A 21,559-nucleotide genomic window follows, 5' to 3' on the forward strand; every position below is an offset into this window, starting at 1 on the left:
GCAGTTCTTTAGTGTGAAGGTATGCAATAAAAGTACACATGAATCAATTTTAGCTAATGACATACACGAAAATATTGTTATTATTACATAATAAAACAGAAATGTGCATACATAAAAAAACATCCATTAAACCGTGAAAAACACATACTCTACTGCAGCGCTACATCTACATTACCGACAAACATATGCTGGTAAGATCCTTTATTCATTAAACCATTAAAATGCTTAATCTAATATTGTCCAACACTCTTCCTCATTTTATTGAGTTAGAATAAGTTTCCTCCTAAGTTTCTCTAATCTTTGAGCTGTCAATGACTTTGTTAACAGATCAGCAATCATTTTTTCAGTTGAGCAGTATTCACAGGCAATTATTAACGTAATCTCTTGTAAATTTGATCTTCGTATCGTTGTGTTTATTTTGATTTGTCAGACTTTCAGTTTCCACAATTTAAAGCAGCTTTGATTATTTTCGTAAATCCACACGCTGTTTGCTGCATGTCGCTTAATAATCATTTAAGTTAAACAATTTCTTTGCACGCTTCTGATAGTGCAATGAACTCCTCTTCCATAGAAAGTGCTACTACACTTTGCTTGCGGCATGCCCAGCTGACCAATTCCCCGTTAACGAAGAAAGTATAATCACTGTTGGATTTTCTGTCCTTTACCTTTTGCCCAATTTGCATCCGAATATCGCCACAATAACTCGTTCATGTTCCTGTCATTTCCGAGTGTCAAGTTTACCATTTATCATTTCTTTTTTAAACCTTTTTCTTTTTCCTCCATTTTTTTCTTCTATTTCATAGGTACCTTGCAATGAAAATATGCAAATTAATAGAAATAAATATTTTTTTGCATTAAATCATTCATCAATATTTAATCAATATTTTTATGACCTTCCATTGGAAACTAAAAATAAATTGCCAATTGGCAATTTATTTTTAGTTTCTTTAATTTCTGGATTGAAATATTGAAGATTCCTTCATTTCTAAAATATCTGCAAACAAGGAATAATTCCAATTATAATATAGATTTTAGTATTGGAAGTGAATTTTGAAATACATGCTTAATAATGATATTAAAAACGATACTATTTAAAAACAATATTTAATTTAATTTAAAAATTAAAAATTATAATTGAATTTAACTTCCGACGTTGTTTCTGTCAGATTCGGTCGTTTTTTTGTACAAAAGCGCATCGAATGGGCCTAACTTTATCAATATTGTACAGACGGTGACAGACCTGAAATTGTACGAGTTGTATTGGGACACATTCAGAACACGCTCTCCGTTTCTAGATATTCGTTCATCATGGCTATTGATTATTCGGCAAAGTTATAATATATTTTAAGAAAAAGAATTTTATTTAATATATGTTGGCAGTTCTTTAGCATGAAGATATGCAATAAAAGTACACATGGATCAATTTTAACTAATGACATACACGAAGATGTTTTTATTATTACATAGTAAAACAGAAGTGTGCATACATAAAAGAAGATCCATTGAACTGTGAAAAACACATATTTTACTGCAGCGCTACACCTATTACAATCGTATCGACAATCATATACTGGTAACAGATCCTTTACTGATTAAACTAATAAAATGCTTAATCTAATATTGTTCAATATAAACAATAAGAATATTATTTTTAATTTTATAAAATAAATAAATATATTATATAATAAATTGAATATATTCATTCATAATAAATTCATAATATATTTCATATTATCATTCATAATATTTAGATACATACAAAAAATATAAATGTGAGTAGATGAATTAAAAATATCACATTTAAATATATTTCTGAAATAATTTATATTTTTATCATATTAGAAGAATAATCGTAAGTTAATTGTATTGTTAATATATAAAAAATTATATCTAAAATAATATGCAAAAATTAATGAATTAAAAAAATGTTACTGCCAATCTGCTAGCAAATTTATATTATATTTATGTTTTCTTTATTTCTCAGTCTTTTTCTATCTTTATCTCTCTATCTATATAATATAACTTTGTACAGAGTGCGTCACCAAAATACGGACAAATTTCAATTTAAATTTCTCGCTATATTGTACCTCCGCCAGAAGTTGTTGGCGTCCGAGAAAACTTGATGCTTGTAATAAACTGTCTATTGTTAAAATGGCCGCGATGTTGAAACCAAATGCGGAGTATAATCGAAAGTCGCGATCGAAGGTCTTCGCGCTGGACGCTCAGCAACGAAAATAATTCGATTCTTTGAATACTCGAGATCAACCATTTATGACATTGTAGCAAAATATATGGCTTTAGAACAGTCCAACGAAGGTTCTAGTATGTCAGCGAGGAAGAGTCACTCGAAAGAACGCACCCCGATTTGCAAGGACCCTCCGCAAATCGTTGAAAAAGCTCAAGCGCTGATTTTGAATGACCAGAACAATTGTTGTGAAAATTAGGATTGATTGTTAGTGTAAGCGAGCCAACAATGCGTCGAATTGCCGAGGAGAACCTTCGATACAAATCGTGCATATTAAAGATACTATAGATGTTCTCTGAGGCTGCCACAAGTTGCTCGCCTCGGCTCCCTCCCAGATTTAAATCTCTTGGACTACTCCATATGGAGCGTAGTTGAAAGAAGTGTCTCAATGTGAGATTAAGGACTGCTATTGAGGCAGCATTCGTCGGTATGGACAGTATTACATTACAGCGTGCATGCGAACGCTTCAAACCGAGAATAGAGGTCATTATTCAAACTAATGGGGGAATAATTGTGCTCTACAAGATGACATTTACAAGGTGGCACCTCCAAGTACCATAAAAGGATTTTTTGTAATATTTAATTTTTCATTAAAAACATTTTGTTTAAAGAAATTGTTCGATTTCTCCGAATTTTTCTCGATTTCTCATTCGAATATACAAGGTGAATATACAGGTACGTACCCTGTATATTCGAATGAATATTTTCATTCATTTTTTGTTCGAATATTAGATGTATTCACCGGACACACTAAATTCGATATTGAGTATTTTTTGTACAAAGAATTCTTTACAACATGTGAATTTCTTATTTTTGTAAAAATAAATGTTTGGACGTATTCATTAGCACTCCTTTAATATATAGAAAATAAAAACATTTAGTTTTTCGTATCTAGTCCAATCGAATGGCAGATCCCCGCAACGTCGGCTTTGACAAAAAGGCAATCAGTGAAACGGCAGCGTCACAATTTTGTTAAAAAAATAAAATAATAATAAATAATAGATAATAATAAATATAAGATTTTTATTCCTAAAGAATTATACTGCAAAAACTTTATATTAATAAACTTTATATTAACAATAATAGAAGTCCCAACGTAATTAAACTTAAAACAATATGATTAAAAAGGCATACACTACGAGCGCAAGATGTTAGTAGCTAAATTTTATATTTTAATAGATTACAATCAATTAAAAACAATACAATAAAATAGACATTTCGGTCTTATATCAGGCCATCTTCAATATTACAAAATTAATATATGTGTTGTAACTTTACTGAGGTGCTGAGATGCTGAGAACAACTGGCTTTGAATAAATTCTATTCACCTTATAATAATGAGATTAAATATTCAATGCTTGATATTCAATACTTGATATAATTTTATTTTCGAAGAGAGATCGTGTTAAATATTCCAGATGTCAATCGTCACAACGGTTAATCAAATTTATTGAAACACAATTTCCAGATTCTATTAAATGTGAAACTCATTAATAGTGTTTATAGCTCTTAAATCAAAATAATAAATTTCACTGTAATAAATGTATAAATTGTAATACCTATAATAATAATAATACGTTGTATTGTAGAAATTTATTATTTTATGCATTTTTTGCTTCTGAGGTCACAACCTGAAATAATAGTGATGAACAGGAACATACTCTCCAAAAATTAATGATTTAAACTTTGATCTTTATATAAAAAATAATAATTTTATAAAACTGTAACTTTTTTAAAAATTTCGAGCAGTTAAATTTGAAAAAACTATTTCTTTATAATTAAAATTTGAAAATATTTTTATATTTAGAAGAAATCATTATTTAAAATGTAAAGCTAAACAATATAATCATTAAAGAAAATTTAAAAAAACGATTCAAATGTGTTGAGTTAGAAAAAGGAACATAAAGATAAATATTTTAGTATTATTCCAAGTAGACACGTTTACGTTTAAAAATGTTTAGCTGAAAACTAGATAATACTCCAGATTAGGAGACACTTTTGACTTTGCCATATGTCGTGACTCTGAGCAACTTCCAACAGGTTTTAGCCGTCGTTAAATACATTTTGTACGTAACTTGATATAATTTTATAACTGCAATCTATTCCTTAATAAAAATATATTTAATAATAAATTTATTAGGATCATATAATATGAATACACAATAAGTAATAAATGCCTTTAACGATTGAAGCTGGATCTTGAATGCTTTAAATAATTTCGTGTGAATATATATTACGTTTATAGTCTCTCGAATTGCGCGCCGAAATGATTTTCCGAACTTAAAAACGCAACTGAACTATTATAATAATACACACAAATTAAATTAATTAACAATTTAATAATAATTTGATGCTCAATTGGCATTATTTTAACAAGATCTTAATATATATGTAAAATCTGTAAATAAATTAATTGACTATATCTGATACATGAGGTTTTGCCTTATCGTAGTATGAGAAGTTTTGCGACAAAAATTATATAAATATATATAGAATAAAAAAAATTATTTTATACATTTTAAATTTAAAATAGGATTCTTTAAAATGCATTACTTTACTCTCATTTTCAATTTTTATATTATTATTAAATATTTTTCCTTTTTACAATCGTTTTTAGGGCTTAATTAAATAACTTAGTTTTAGTCTTATCTTATATTGATGTAAAAATGAAATAACTTTATGTACAATGTAATAATCTTTATAACAATCTTTATAACAATACATGAGTGTTAACAATCTTTCTTATTCAAATTTACGGATGTAATACACATATGTGATTTAATTCAGATAAATCTTCCAATATGTGCTTGGATTTTGCGTACTTATATATATATTTTATTATAAAATATAAAAATACAAAAATCTGCAATACCCTGGTGAAAATTTTTCAGAATTTTTCATATAATTTTTCAGAATTTCTGTATATAATTTAATAATTTTCTCACATTTTTTATATTAATTGGAACATTTCTCAGAAAATCTACATCTTTTTTCAGAATTTTTTGTAAATATAATTTCTGATGAAATGTTAAAAATCTAAAAAATTTTTAAATATTTTTAAAAAATTATGGGATGAGAAATTTCAGAATATTTCAGAATTCACTTGTACGGAAAATTCTAAGAGAAGATGTAAACTTTCCGAGTATTTCTGAAAAATGTTTCAATTTGTATAAAAATTATGAGAAAAATTTTCACCATGATATACAATTAAAAATGCGAAAAAAGAAAAACAATATACGTATATTCCCCTTTTGAATAGAAATATCATTTATATAAATGCGAATGTAATCAAATAAATTAAATAGCAGAGAAAAAAAAACGTATTAATCAGATATTAAATTTGTTATAATATATGTTATACAAAATATTGCTATTTAATTTTATTCAGATTTATAAATTGATAATAATCCTATGTTCAATTCCATTTATATTTTATTATAAATTTCATTATTCATTACTAAAAACATTGTTTTCTTTGTTTAATATATTATTTTTTTGTTTTATAATTTCGTATACACTTTTTAATATCCGTGATTACTGATATTTCTGTTTCACAAGGAATTTGGTACTTTTATTTTTCTTATTTTTCATATTATTTAATTTATTCACATTATTATCATATTATTTAATTTTATACATTATTTAAATGATATTATATCACATATCGATTTTCAAACCAATACAATGCAATATCCAAATATTTAATTTTATATATTCTTATTAATGTAATACACTTTTTTATCCTTAGTTATCCTTACAAAAGTAGTAATAACGCCAATAAATAAAAAAAAATATTTTTTCAGTAAGTTCTTTTAGTTATACTTCTCTATTATGTTAACAAGTATTGAGTTTCCTAAAATATTACCCAGGAGAAAAAGATTTATAATTATATAAGATTGTATTATGAACATATTTCATATAACAATATTGGGTCATTTAAAAAGTATCCGCGTTTTTTGTCACTAGATGATGTTGATGGTCATATATCGGGCAACAATCCGATTGTCAAACGAATGCGCGTCTGAAAGATGACATTTTAGATTACATTTTTTGTAAACAAAGTTTAGTAATTCATCAATCATGTCAAAAGTTATATTGGTTTGAAAATGAGTGAAATTTCTGAAGAAATACGCTATGTGATGCTTTTTTATTACAAAAAAGGTAAAAATGCAGAAACAAACATGCAGAAAAATTTGTGAAGTTTACGGCGCGGATGCTGTAAGTGAACGCAGGACGCAGGAGTGGTTTTTTCGATTTCGTTCTGGAAATTTTGAAGTCAAAGATCGATCTCGCTCTGGTCGGCCAGTCACTGAAAAAGTCGATGAAATTTTGCAACTGGTCGAGCAAGATCGGCATGTGAGAAGATAGCCAATGCACTAAGAAGTAATGTGTTTGAAATCATTTGAAAACGACTGGCTACGCAAAGAAACTCGATGTTTGGGTGCCACATGAATTAACGCAAAGAAATTTGATTGATCGAATTTCCATCAGCGAAACACTACTAAAACGCAACGAAAGCGACCCATTTCTGAAGCAAATCATCACGGGCGATGAAAAATGGGTAAAATACAAGAATATCGTTCGTAAAAGATCATGGGGTAAGCGCGGCGAACCACCACAAACGACTTCAAAGCCTGGATTGATGGCCAATAAGGTGATGCTATGTGTATGGTGGGATTAGAAGGGAGTCGTCCATCATGACAACGCCATGAGGTGTTACCACATGGCCTAACGATTAATTCAGAGCTCTACTGTTCACAACTAGATTACAGGAAGCGATTAAGGAAAAACGACCAGAATTGATAACAGAAAAGGTGTTGTCTTCCATCATGATAATGCCAGACCACGTCTTTGATGACGCGCCAAAAATTGAAGGAGCTTGGTTGAGAAGTTTTGATCCATCGTATAGCCCGGACCTTGCACCGTCTGATTATCATTTGTTTCGATGCAGAATCTATCTCTTGATGGAAAAACATTGGCCGACAAAAGAGCTGCCGAAAATCACTTGAAAAAGTTTTTCGCCGATAAACCACAGAAGTTCTACACGGATGGAATTATGAAATTACCTGAAAAATGGCAAAAGATTATAGATAATAATGGCCAATATACTTGATTAAAATTGATTTTCAATAAAGAAAAATTTCATTCAAAAATTGAACAGAAAACCGCGGATACTTTTTAAATGACCCAATATACATAATTTTATATAATTATATATAATTACATAATTATATATATAATATTTATTAAATTGTATTGTAATATTTATTAAATAATACATATTTCTTTGAGTGGTATTAAGTAAGAATTTATTTACAGTAAATAAATAATTACTCATTTTAAAAAATGATATCGATGCTTAAATCCAATTAATAATTTTTTATTAAATAAGTATACATTTACTAAATAAATGTTTACATTTATTAAATAAATATACACATATTTGAATACATTTAGTAAATATATATTTATTTACTTAGAACCATTCAAATAATTATTTCTCAAAATTTAGTATTAATTTCCAGTGTATATGTAGAAAAATATTTAAAAAATGTTTAAATTCGCACTAATCCTAACATATTTATTATTATGTTTTTATAATAATGTAATCCTAATATTTTAGTTTATATATAGTATAATGTATGTGTGCGTACATACGTGTGTGTATTTAAATTGATGTATATTCTTAATTAAAATATATTTACGCATCTTATGTGAATATTTAATATCTCTTAACTAAATGTAATTAATAAAGATAAGGTGATATGTTGCACTGTGAAAAACCTATATGAAAAATATTCAGTTTTTATTTAATAGTATAAAAGTATCCAATTTAATTTAAAAAAAAACTTGTAAATAAAAAATTTATATTACAAATAAATAATATTAAAAATATTTATGAAGAAAAATTTATTTTTTTGTAAGCTCTTTTAATATAACTTTTAATAAGTATAACATAGCGCGAATAATTACTTATCATTATTGTCTGTTTTTCTTTTATAAGTTCTGATGTGTTTCTATAGTTTTTGAAATGAAGGTAAGATTTTGTGTTTTTCCTAGTTCCGACGTTGTTTCGATATATTCTTATATTTCGCTTGTGTAATCAGTATACATATAAAATTATGGGTAAATTTTTTTTGGCACCTCATTTTGAAAAATCCGATATTTTATACACAGTTCCGTCTGCATCTACAATAGTTATATAGTTCTTGCTAGGTTTTAACAATAGCACCGGAACAGTTCCAGCCGACTTTTTGACATTTTCCAATAGTTTTGGAACGCTTTCTGCAGATTTTGCTCGAAGTTCTTGCTTTTAAGTATTTTTAAACAATTTTTCAGTCAGAGCGTTGACACCGCACCATATAGATAAAGTACCATGTAATAGACAGTTCCCGCCGACTTTTTGTTATTTTCCTATATAATTCTGCAATAGTTCCAAGACTTTCTATAGATTTTTATCAGAGTTTCTATTTTTAGAATAGTCACTATTATGCGAGAATTTATCAAGAACTGCTATATAGAAATTGTCGGTATCACATATTTATCAAAAATGTGCTGCCAACAGTTAGATTAAAAAATTATTTAATAATAATAATACTTAAGAGCAAGAACTTTGCGCAAGACCTATCGAAAGCATTGAAACTATTGCATAATTATAAAAAAATAGCAAAAAATCGGTGAGAACTGGCTATTACTTTATTCTTGTGACGGAGGAAGGGGGATTCTAGAGTGATAGCATTAAAATATTGTTTAAAAATACTTAAACCCTAGTCTCTAAAAATGTCTCTAAAAATTTTGCTGCAAATGTGTGAAAATGTTTTTCAGAGATTTCGGTAATATTCAGAGACTTTCTCAAGGATTACGTTTTTCAGGAATTATCAGAATTTCTCTGATTTCTCTGAAAATTACTTCCAAGTGTCTGAAAGTTTCTGAATTTTGCTGAAACTCGAAAATTCAGTAATATCTCTGAAGATAGACTTTTTACGATTTTTCATTTTTCATAGACTTTCAGCGAATTTTCTGAAAATCACTTCTAAATGTCTGAAAGTACCTAAATTTCGCTGAAATTCGAAAATTCAGTGATGTCTTTGAGGATAAATTTTCATGGTTTTTCATTTTTTAGCAAATTCTGTGAAAATCATGTGTCTTAATTTCGCTGAGAAATTATATTAATTGGGCTCAGGAATTCAGTGATATCTCTGAAAATAGAATTTTTATGGTTTCTCATCTTTTAGAAAGTTTTTGCAAATTTTATCAAAGTTATTTCCAAGTGTCTAAAAATCCCTAAATTTCATTGAAACTCTAAAATTAGTCTCTGAAGATAGAATTTTCATGGTTTTTTATTCTTTAAAGACTTTCAGTAATTTCTACGAAAATAATTTCCAAATGTCTAAAAATCACCGAATTTCGCTGGAACTCGGAAATTCAATATCTCTAAAGACAGAATTTTCATGATTTTTCACCTTTCAGAGATTTTCTGCGAATTCTCTGAAAATCATTTCTAATTGTCTAAAAATCCCTGCGTTAAAATTTGGAAATTCAGTGATGTCTCTGAAGATAGAATTTTCAACTAAGGTTTTTTTACTTTTCAGAAATTTTCAATGAATTCTCTGAAAATCATTTTCAGGTGTCAAAAGTCTTTGAATTTTGTTAAAATTCGAAAATTCAGTAATATCTCGAATCTAAAGATAGAATTTTAATAGATTCTCATTTTTCAGAGGTTTTTAGAAGATTCCTTTGAAAATTATTTTTAGGGATTTTTAAAAATCTCTAAATTGCGCGGGAATTCAATGATATCTCTGAAACTTATAGACAATAAATAACACACTTATCGATTGAAGAAATGCAGCACGTAACATAGGAAAGTCATAATCATAAGAGGTCTCAGGTTTGAATCCCACTAGGTAAGTATGTTTTTCAAAATAAAATTTCAGGTGAAATCATTATATATATCCTGTATAAAATAACTTCTTAAATAAAGAAACAGAGTTAAAAATCTTAAAATATGAATTTTTTTTAAGTATCAATATTTCCAATATTTCTAAAAAATGTTTCGTACATTTTAGGATGTCTTATAAGATGTCTCAATGTTCTTCAAAAGTGACACAATTCAGAAAATTAAGTTTCCTGGTAAAACTATTTTTTAATTTCACAGAAAATTATTGTTGACTAATTAAATAATATTGACAAAAAGAATATATTCTTAACAACAATCAAATGTCATTATTGTTTTACATTTTTTAAAAAAATCATCCTTTGTCAATTGTGTTGAACTTGATGATTTTTTAAAATTATCAATTTAGAAATGCGACGTTTTGACTATTTTTTATATAGTTAAGTATTCACTTTTGATAACTGATAGAATTATCAAAATGCTTATCTAACTAATTTATGATAAGAACTCGGAAATTATGTTGGAAATTATTTACTCGGAATTATTTTGAATTGAAAATGTCACTTTTGAAATAAAGAAGTAATATGAAAAAACGATATTTTATTAGAAAGTTAAAAGTGATGTTAATAAACATGTAGGGTGTTATCGGAAAGTGACGATAAACTTAAAAGGATGATAAATCTGAATAACTGATTGTTAAGTTAGATAAACTGAAAAAAATAATTAACCTGATAATTAACTGAATTAAATTGAACAACTTTTGTTGTAGTAAGTAACACTCGCGTATAACTATGTCTCCTTAAAGTATTAAACGTCAATTTAATTTGTAACTGTCTAATTTATAATCATACTACTTAACTTTTATAAATTTATAAACTGAATGAAAAGTTTTTGAATTTTGTTTAATTTTTTATTATAATAATTATTCAAATGGGTGGCTACTCTTTACTAGAGAGTATTCGCTTCTCATTCGATTGTGATTAATCAATTGGAATGTCTTTCAGACATGCATATTCTCTGGGATATACATACATCAGTTTGTAACGGATGACCAATTACAATGATAAGGTAATAAATCTAGATCTCTTTATTCGTCATATAAATTTCCATGAGATTGACGTTATTCTTAACAATTAAAAAGTATGTACTTTTTTATATTGAAATTTTATGTATGTTTTTTCCTTCAATAATAAAATAATTATCTCGATTGAGTACTATATAGTATTTATGATCGATGTCACATTACAATTAATTTACAATTATAAATAATTATTAATAATACGCAATTATAAATAAAGAAATAAATATTAAGTGACATGCACCATATCAAATTAAAATTTAGAACAAAATTATTATTATTTTTAATGAAAATAAAAAAATTATACGCAAATTTAAATTGATCTTTATATTTATGATCTATTTACATGCGTCGTGTGTGTAGACTTAATATCTCTCAACTATAAATTAGAAAATGAAATGTGACATTGTAGAAAGTACATTCCCGTCAAGCATCATAATTAAAACTCTAGATATATCAAAGTAGCGCAATCCTTTTATCTGAGTCAAAATATTGATAATTTTCGTATTGACTATTTTGATCGCCATTTTCGATTTAGTTGTCTATAATCCAATAAGCGCTTCCCAGACAGCAATGTCACGTAATATTCATGTTATGCTAGAGAAAAACGCTTACAAACTGAGTTGCGCACACATGTTATCCCTTTCATGGTTGCCACATGTCGCTTAAATATAACCTTTCGGATGCTTGCCGGTTATAGGTTACAGGATTGCAACTAATTACGATGATCAAGTAATAAAAGAGGCTATAGGCGCAAATCCACCATTCAGTAGAACATATAAAAACTCCTCTCCCGCCAGTTGTTAATCAAATTGTAATTTCTATTTTATCTCTGTTTTTGTAGTGTTTTACTTAAATAATTATGTGTTTTACTTTAATAATTATGTTACTTGAATAATTATTGTGCTTATACTGCTTATATTTTCACTGTTGCAAATTCAGTAGATGAAAAAACTTTTATTGAATGAAGACATTTCAAAAATCAAATTATATTTTTTAAGATGCCAAAGAAATTCTATATGGAATTATTTTGTCAAATCTGATTCAAATCTATCTAAGGCTCAGTGCAATATGTGTAATAAATTATTATTTCTGGGACAAAGCCAGTAAACAAGTAGTGTATGGCTTAAAACAGTGTTTATTGATATATCATTCTGAGCAACATCGACAGTATTTAAAAAGATTTATTTATCTAAATTTATTTTATTCTTACTTTTATATTAATCAATTTGTATTCATATAGCTTTATGAGTGCAAGATTCATATGTATATGATTAAAATAAAATTATTAAATTAGTGCTTTATTTATTTTTATCAGATATTATGAAGAAATACAAGAACGTCAAGAACAATCATTGCTAGAATAAAGCGTGAAAAACTCGAATCAAACTTAATAACTACATGTAAAAATGCTACTAATATTACTAATAATCAAATTATAATTCCTAATTTGATTAAACATAGTGCAAGTATTCTGGCCAGATGATCACGAAATTTCGCAATGCATCGATAAAACAATAATGAATTTTTTGATTGTTAATGTATTATCATATTCTATTGTAGAAAGTACTGCTTTTAAAAAGTTTAATTTTGTAGACCTGTTAAAACAAGCAAATACAGAATGAAATCTGAGAAATATTTTCGCACAACTTTAATGCCAGCGACATATAATAAAAGCAAAAATAATTGATTTAATTTCTGAATGGATTAATTTTACTATAGATATTTGATCCAATCCGACAAAAACTTACTCATTGTTAAGTTTCACAGCACATTTTCTGGGAGATTAAAGGTGGTTTTAGATGCCAGCATTTTAGAAAAAGATCATACTGGAGCCTATATTTTCCAGAAGCTCATTGAGCTGTAATAGATAGCTACAATATTATAGCTACAATATTATAGCTACAATATAGAAAAAAAATCCATATGGCAATAAGAGACAATGCCCCCAATATGAATTACACCAACGTTTTGCAGAATTTTCTGTATTAGGATGTATAGCAATCTTCAATTGTGAGCTATAACAATACATGATGCTATTTTTTTGAAAGAAGATGTGAAAGTGCTCATAAGAAAATGTAGAAAGATTGTAGAGTATTTCAGCACAGTGAACAAGTAGATATTTATTAAAGCGTCAACAGACATGTGGTATTCTACATCATTAATACAAGATACAGATATAGAAATGTGATACAGCACATTCCTTATGTTAGAACATGTCATTGAACAAAAAAATGCCATCAATGTCTATAACATCGAACATGAAGGAATAGAAACTCTTAATAACTCTTAATAACGCAGAATGGGAATTATCCATAAGTATTGTAAAACTGTTGAAAAATTTTTGAAGTGAACTTTAGATGTATTTAGTGGACGCTTTCTTTAATTATTCCACTCATTACTATGTTAAACTATGGTAAACTTAAACCAATAAACAATGAAAATATTACTATTTCAAAATGAAACAAACCTTAGAGTCTTTAAATAAACGGTTTGTTTATGTTAAAAATTCAGTACTATTGATAATTGCGACTCTTTTAGATCCTAGATTTAAAATAAAATATCTAAGATGAAATCGAAATTGGAAAAAAAGAAATCGCAAATTTTTTGTTTAAAGATGAAATATCAATACAAAATATTAATAAAATTATCGAAATTACTCATATTTACATGGAACAATCTTCAACTTCAAAAAATGTATTGGAACAGGATTATGGAAAGCTCACGATAATTGTCCGAATATAAAGGAAAATGAAAATATGTTGTCAGAGCGAGAAACATCTTTACAGGAAACTTTCCAATCTTTTTTAAAAGAGCCTAGACTTCAGCGAAATGCTAATATATATGCTTATTGGTATTTTAGTCCATATCTGCAATTGCAGAAAGCTGCAAAAAAATATTTATCAGCACCGCCGACTAATGTAGCAAGCCGAACTATTTCTACTGGGCAAATTTATGCGGATAGGTGCAGCAATCTATTTGATGAAAATGCCAAGAATGCTTTTATTCTTATATTACAATGTAAAACTGTTCGATTTTGATTATTAACTTGTTGATTAAGCTTAACACAATTTGAGTACAAACTTTGATGTGATCCTAATAATAACTGATTTGATTTCTTTAAAAGTTGAGGCTTTCGACTCCGGTCGAAAAAAATGTGACTCCGCGCGCGCGCGTTAGCTTCTCTTTGACAACTTAATATTTTTTTTCGATTTCGACCGTCAAAATATTGGGCTTGCCGCTGAGTTAGTATTCTCACTTTACTCACTATTTTGAAGAAGACTCACTTTTGCTCACGTTTTCAGTAAAAAAAATTCATTTTTTATTTTATTCTCACTTTTTTCCGACAAAATTTTATTTTTGTGTTTGCTATAATTTTAGTCTAATAAGTTATACATTCTTTCAAATTTTTGTTGCGTATTTTCATTTCTTTTCTGTGAATAGATTTGAATAATTCGAATCTCTATATATATAGTGGTGGAATTCTTTTGCTTCATTACTACTTATTTAAGAAAAATTTTCATTTAAGCATTTCATTATAATTTATTTATTCCAATCTACATAAATTAAATCAATTTATTAAGTGCTACTCATGAAAAACGTTGTCATGTTGTATGTAATTGTGCCATGATAATAGCTTTTATCAATAGTATGAAAAACTTATTAGAAAATGTGATATTATTTGTACAAATGCATAAAACTTATTGCAATATTATACCAAATAATATTGAGTTGGAGAAAAGTTCTCTGGAACTTGATTAGTTCAAAATTATATACAGAATATATATTTGTTACGAAATTTTTAATTATCTGACGTAAAAGCTTAAAGTTTTTTTTTAAGTCGTTTTTAAAAAATTCTTATGACTTTGTTATCAAGTTAAGCGGATTAAATAAAAAAATATTCTCTCTGATTTAGATTGTTCAACTCCGTACCATAATTAATAAAAGATTCTTAAAACTGAAATTTTGCTCTATCAAATAATATCATGCTTTTTTAAACGTAAAATATATAGAAATTTGAGTTATAAAAATGTTATTAAATGATATTACTATTGTTATGACCATTGTGCAATAGTTAAAGATAGTAATACCATATTTTTAGCTCAAATTTATATATTCTATTTTTTTTTAATTGACAATTATATTACTCAATAGAACAATGTTTCAGCTTTAAGAATCTGTTTTTTTTTAATAGTACGATTTTTAATGAAGTCATGAGTAATCAAAGTGAGAATACTTTCTACTTAACTCGCGAATAATTCAAGAATTCAAAATCATAGAAACATTTAAAAAAACCGATTTTGTAAGGAAAACTCCAAATTTTCACGATATAGATAATTCGAAAATTTACATAAATTTTTTTAGGTCAGTTTTCTATATATAAAAATTACAAAAATCAATAAATCAAAAGTCACCATTCAAATGTAGAGATTTCATGTTTTAAAATCTTTTTTTAATTTAAATTTTGTTCATTTTTAATAAAGATATTGTAATTATGATTTTGAGCTAACAAAATACCGCAGAACTTTTCCTCCAAGTCAATATTATAACTCTCAATTAGTCGCGGCGGCCATGTTGGAATCATGACGTCAGAAGCGAGGGATAACACGTTAATTTATGTTACGCGTCATTTGTAAGTAAAGACAATTTGAATAAATCTAATTGATAAGATCGCTTTAAAATACTTTGTAAAAAATCGACGAAAACTGTCCTTTCCTCTCTTGACAGTCAATAAATGATCATAAAAGGCACATAAAGTGAGTCTATATTCGGATAAAAACACATAGTCTAATAGCTGTTGAAACGAATAAAAAATACGCTTTTACGTATAAAATTCCAAGATAATTTCAGTTTTCGTCGATAATTACGACTTTGATAAATACAAGACAAGTCACATTTTCACAATTATACAAATAATAACGAAATGCACGCAACATAAATTTCATTGTCAAAACGTCACTTTTCCACGCCTATAAGTTCAGTCATTTATCATGACGAGACGCTGTAACACGCACACAAGCACGAGCCACATGGCTTGTTCGAGAGCACATGTATATACATAGGCTCGTGCTTGCATGTCAGTTACCGGTTTCGTTAGGTCGCCATTCTGATTCTGTGTCACTAGCTGAGTAGTCAGGAATCTTAAGCCGGTATTCGTAATCAGATCTTATATTCAAGACCATTTTAAGTACGATCTTAAATATAATGGTCTTAAAAAGTCACGAATCAGAAGGCTGCATTAGCGTCTTAAGACATTACTTAAGACAGTCTTGAAATAAGACTATGAATACCGGCCTTAATTATACTATTTATAAAGAGTATAAAATTGTAAATATGTTTTAATTTTATTAATTATGAAAGATTTAAATACAATAAATTTATAGAATCTTAATAAACTAGATATATTAAATAATGATGTATTTAATTTGAAAATAATAACTTTGCTTCCAGACATTTGTTTTATTCCTAAGTTGTTTCAGTTTCTGAATTTAGATGCTATTATCAATAGCAATTTGTCGTCTTCTCTGCCAAACGTATTGAAACGGGTATTCTTAATGATACGTTTTTTTAAAATTAAAAAATGCCTTTAAATTTAATGGAATATTAAAATGAAGGTCATCACCCTCACATAATATATTCAAAATAATAAAGTGCTGATCATTAGATATTCTATTAGATATTTACAATTTTAAGACAACTTTAACAAGTCTAAAACAAACTAGCTTGTTGCTCAGCATTTAAAATTTTTTTTTTAATTTTCTCTCACTCTATTTCGACTACAAAGCTTACTATTCTCTTTTTTTGGAGCACTGAATCGACGACAAGTCTGAAATATAAATAGTTTCGATCGGACTCTAATTTAACTTAATCGTATAAAAATAATGTTTTAAAAATTATATTACGAATAACAAATATATGTATAAAAAAAGAGTATATATCAATTGCCCATACGTTAATTAATTAATTTAAAATAATAGAATCTCATTGGTAAAGCAGTTAAAAATTATTAGGAACCGGCCGATATAAGTGGTGTGTGCAGTTGAACTGCACAAACGAAAAAGCAGAAAGCAGGAAAGCAGTGGCCAATCAGAACTCGCGCTAGTAATAAAGATTTAAACACAATTAATCAAATCAAATAGGTACAGGCAACAGGAAATAATAAGTTATGCAATCAAGCTCTGCAGTATAAATTCGATATTATATCCCAGAGTTCTAATTGGACGGCTCGTTATTCCCTGTTACTTGTGCTTATTATGTTTAAGCCTTAAGTAGTACAAAAAGCCGAAATTATAGATTACCAGTTAAAGTTCTGATTGGCTGCTGCTTTTCCGCTTTCCACTTTTCCGTCAAGATGTGAACGCGCTCTTATAAAGATCGGTGCTTGGAAGTTAGCATGACTGTTAAAATTTAAGTGATTAAGGCTTGCTTGCACCAATATTATTTTGATTTTAAGGCTTAAAACTTTCTTTGTTTTAAAGCAAAAGAGAGACAAAGAGAGAGTTTTAAGCCTTGTTTAAAGTCAAAGTAACGTTGATGCAATCAGACTTAAGAGTAAGAAACTGATAATACGGTACTAATTTTATGATTTATTAATTTTGTAGATATGTATATATGTTCATAAGTTAATAATATTCGATTTTTATACAAAACTGTGATTTTAATGTTATCTTCCAAGTTTGATTATCAATAGAAATGATAACTGCAGAGAAAAAATTGTAATTTTTTGGCAATATATAAAATATAGCATTAAAAGTATGTCTACTTATTTATACAGCATTTGTATAATACAAAATTTGTATAATAAAAAAATCAAAAGAATTCAAAAAGATCAAGAGAAAAATCAAAAATTTAATAATGTATTATCGAAATATTGGAAGGATTCCGTTTGTCTATAATCACGATTGCATACACCACTCGACATATGTATCAACTGGTGCCTAGTAATTTTTCACTTTTGCTTTTATCAATAAAAATATTTTATTTTTAAATTGGCTAATTAGCGATGCATGTGTACAACATGCGATGTGTAGAAGCCTTTCCGAAATATGTTAATTATATATAATCATAAATTTTTATCGATTGTCGGCAATGTCATTGTTTTTCAATTATCCCCCGGAACCCCATTGGATATTATGTCACAAAATTTGCTTAAGATTGACGGTTTAAGGGGATGTTGGAGCCTTCTGTATTACCGATAAAATTATTATTTTTGACGTTTTTGTTTTTGTCGAATTTCTTCCTGAAGCCTGTTCTACAATGTGCTTTTTGTTTCCTGTTTCTTGCCTTTTGTTATTTTGTACATCTTGTCTTCTTAGCCAGTTTTTTGTTTTATATCGCTCGAGATAAAAAATAACGAACTTAGAAAGAAACAAGAAATACGTAGCAAAAAAATATTATTGTTGATAAAAGTTGCAAAGAAGAAAAAAACAACAAGTAAAAACGAGAAACAGAAAACAAAAAACACATTGTAGAATAGGCTTAATAATTTCACAGAATAAAGATATGTATTAGTGTTGGTCACCATACTGGGATAAAAATGAATTAAAAAATTCATAATTTTTTTTTTTTCAGCTTTGAACACAAAATACATCAGCGACAAGTACATTAGCATATATATTTTAATTGGGAAATTTTTATTCTGTGAAACTGCTACGAAGAAATTTGAACAAAAACATCAAAAATGCTTTATCGGTAATACAGGCGGCTCTAGCATCTGGAATCGTTGGTGGTGCCACAAACTCTTAGATTTTTCTTTGACGGTCTGATGATATCGTGTTCTCGAAAGATAAATTCTTTTTTTTTTATTCGGCAAGTAATGTCATTTGCCGTGTGTGGGCGCCATTTTCGTTCGCGGCATCGGCCACGTCCTAACTTCATGGCAGGAATATCGTGTTTAGAGCCTTGTTAATGCAGTCACAGTGATAATTTAGCACTTGAAATAGTGGATCGTGAATAATCAACAACAACAAGATGGTACGTAAAAAATAAATAACGCAGACTATGTATACAAGAAAACCGAGTCAACATGGAACAATATCAGAGTAACAATACGTCGTGTGCTTGTTGCATTGACATTTGTTCTCGGGATATGTCAAAACATTCATTAGGATTCTTAGGATGATAAAAAATTCATCCGCGTAGTGTAATTAGAAATATTTTATTTTTCTGTGTGAATTTCATGAGAAAAATAAATTCTCTCAACGCGAATCTCATAAACGTAACATGCATACATTTAGAATGAAAATTGTAAAACTGTAAAATGAAAAAAATCTTCATGACAGCAAAAAAATACAGTATGAAACTTAACGAATTGTAAATCAAGGCTCTTTTGTTTAGCCTCTAAGATTAGACATCAAGCGGAAGCTGACGGCCAGATCAGACAGAGTGAAGAGTGTGGATCTCCATCCGACTGAGCCATGGATGCTCTGCTCACTATACCAAGGCCATGTCAATATCTGGAACCATGAAACACAGACCTTGGTGAAGACATTTGAGGTATGTGACCTGCCGGTACGGACAGCGAAGTTCGTGCCACGTAAGAACTGGGTTATCACTGGCTCCGATGACATGCAGATCAGAATATTTAATTATAACACTTTGGAACGTGTTCACTCGTTTGAGGCGCACAGTGATTATGTCAGATGTATAGCCGTGCATCCGACGCAGCCGTTCATACTTACAAGTAGTGGTAAGTTAAAAAATTTTGCCTGTTAAATTTTTAATAAGATTAAGTAACTAGATAGTTTATGTCTCCTTCTATTAATGTAAATTATTAATTATTCTCAATTCAACTTCATCTTTTTTTGAATCTTATGACTAGAACCAAGATTAAAACTAAGCTAAATTGATACATATATGCATTAAAATGATTTATTAAAGATATACAAATTGATAGGTGTACTCATAACATCTCTCAACAAAATTTTTTAGTTTGTAGTTATATTATGTTACAGTTAAATTTACATTAATTAGGTTCTTATGAAATAGAGGGAAATAAACATAATGAATTTTAAAATTTTTGGATAATACTTTTTTTTCCAGAATAAGATTTTAAAGAAAATTATATCTGAAGTGTTGTAGCCATCTCACTTATTTAAAGGTTTATTCATGTATAATATATAATGCAATGATTTTTCTTTGTAGATGATATGTGGATAAAATTGTGGAATTGGGAGAAGTCCTGGATCTGCCAACAAGTATTTGAGGGACACACTCACTATGTCATGCAGATTGTATTTAATCCAAAGGACAACAATACTTTTGCCAGTGCTTCCCTTGACAGAACCGTCAAAGTGTGGCAGCTTGGTTCGTCCACAGCTAATTTTACCTTGGAAGGTCACGAGAAAGGTGTTAATTGTGTGGATTATTACCATGGTGGCGACAAACCGTACCTAATCTCAGGAGCTGATGACAGATATGTCAAGATATGGGATTATCAAAACAAGACCTGCGTACAGACTTTAGGAGGCCACACCCAAAATATTTCTGCTGTATGTTTCCATCCAGAATTGCCAATCTTTCTCACAGCCTCAGAGGATGGTACTGTTAGAATATGGCATGCAGGAATGTATAGATTAGAGTCTTCTCTTAATTATGGCTTTGAGAGAGTATGGACCATAGCATGCATGCGAGGTTCAAACAACGTTGCCATTGGATATGACGAAGGTAGCGTTATGGTTAAAGTCGGTCGAGAAGAACCAGCTGTTTCGATGGATTCATTGGGTGGCAAGATTGTATGGGCACGTCATAGCGAAATCCAGCAGGTGAACTTAAAGGCGTTGGGCGAGGAAGCACAAGATGGAGAACGACTACCGTTAGCCGTCAAAGACATGGGTGCTTGCGAAATATATCCACAGACCATACAGCACAATCCGAACGGGCGATTCCTGGTGGTTTGTGGCGATGGAGAATACATTATATACACATCAATGGCGTTGAGAAACAAAGCATTTGGACAAGCGTCGGAATTTGTGTGGGCAGCAGATTCAAGCCAATATGCAGTAAGGGAGGGGAACACGACGGTAAAAGTCTTCAAAAACTTCAAGGAGAAGAAAAGCTTTAAGCCAGATTTCGGAGCGGATGGTACGATGTCTTTTACTTCTCTTCTTTATTCTTTATATGCATTTTTCTTTTTCCTTCCGACTGCTACCAACCAAAGATTGGCAAAAAAGAGAAGGAGTATGCGTTTCACCGAGATCAAAACTTTATTTTATTTTTTATATGTATTTTCTTTTTTATTTTATTTTTTCTTTGCTATTAATCTTTATTATGTATATATATATATATATATATATATATATATATATATATATATATNTATATATATTCTTCTTCGTTACTT

The 21,559-nt window shown here is 28.6% G+C and overlaps 2 protein-coding genes across 2 annotated transcripts in view; both read left to right on the forward strand.

Moving 5' to 3' along the window:
* The first annotated feature begins 6,412 nt into the window (after positions 1-6,412).
* Positions 6,413-7,254, forward strand: LOC105622148 (histone-lysine N-methyltransferase SETMAR-like). The gene is made up of 3 exons (XM_012203580.1): positions 6,413-6,601; positions 6,672-6,899; positions 7,018-7,254. Exons 1-3 carry the CDS (start codon positions 6,413-6,415, stop codon positions 7,252-7,254), a joined length of 654 nt encoding a protein of 217 aa, XP_012058970.1.
* A 1,022-nt stretch (positions 7,255-8,276) lies between these two features.
* The window catches only part of LOC105622149 (coatomer subunit beta'), a 19,029-nt gene continuing 5,746 nt past the window's right edge, over positions 8,277-21,559 (forward strand). Inside the window, exons 1-3 of the mRNA XM_012203581.1 lie at positions 8,277-8,282; positions 19,555-19,906; positions 20,362-21,300. Coding sequence (XP_012058971.1) covers positions 8,277-8,282; positions 19,555-19,906; positions 20,362-21,300 — 1,297 coding nt within the window. The remainder of the gene's footprint in view (positions 8,283-19,554; positions 19,907-20,361; positions 21,301-21,559) is intronic.

This window comes from Atta cephalotes (assembly GCF_000143395.1).
Source record: "Atta cephalotes unplaced genomic scaffold scaffold00040, whole genome shotgun sequence".
In the NCBI taxonomy this organism is placed as follows: domain Eukaryota; kingdom Metazoa; phylum Arthropoda; class Insecta; order Hymenoptera; family Formicidae; genus Atta; species Atta cephalotes.

Coding starts and splice junctions, on each gene's coding strand:
- LOC105622148 (XM_012203580.1), top strand. CDS start 6,413: ATGCAGAAACAAACATGCAGAAAAATTTGTGAAGTTTACGGCGCGGAT. Junction 6,602..6,671: donor TGGTCGAGCAAGATCGGCAT/GTGAGAAGATAG, acceptor GGCTACGCAAAG/AAACTCGATGTTTGGGTGCC. Junction 6,900..7,017: donor CTGGATTGATGGCCAATAAG/GTGATGCTATGT, acceptor ACTAGATTACAG/GAAGCGATTAAGGAAAAACG.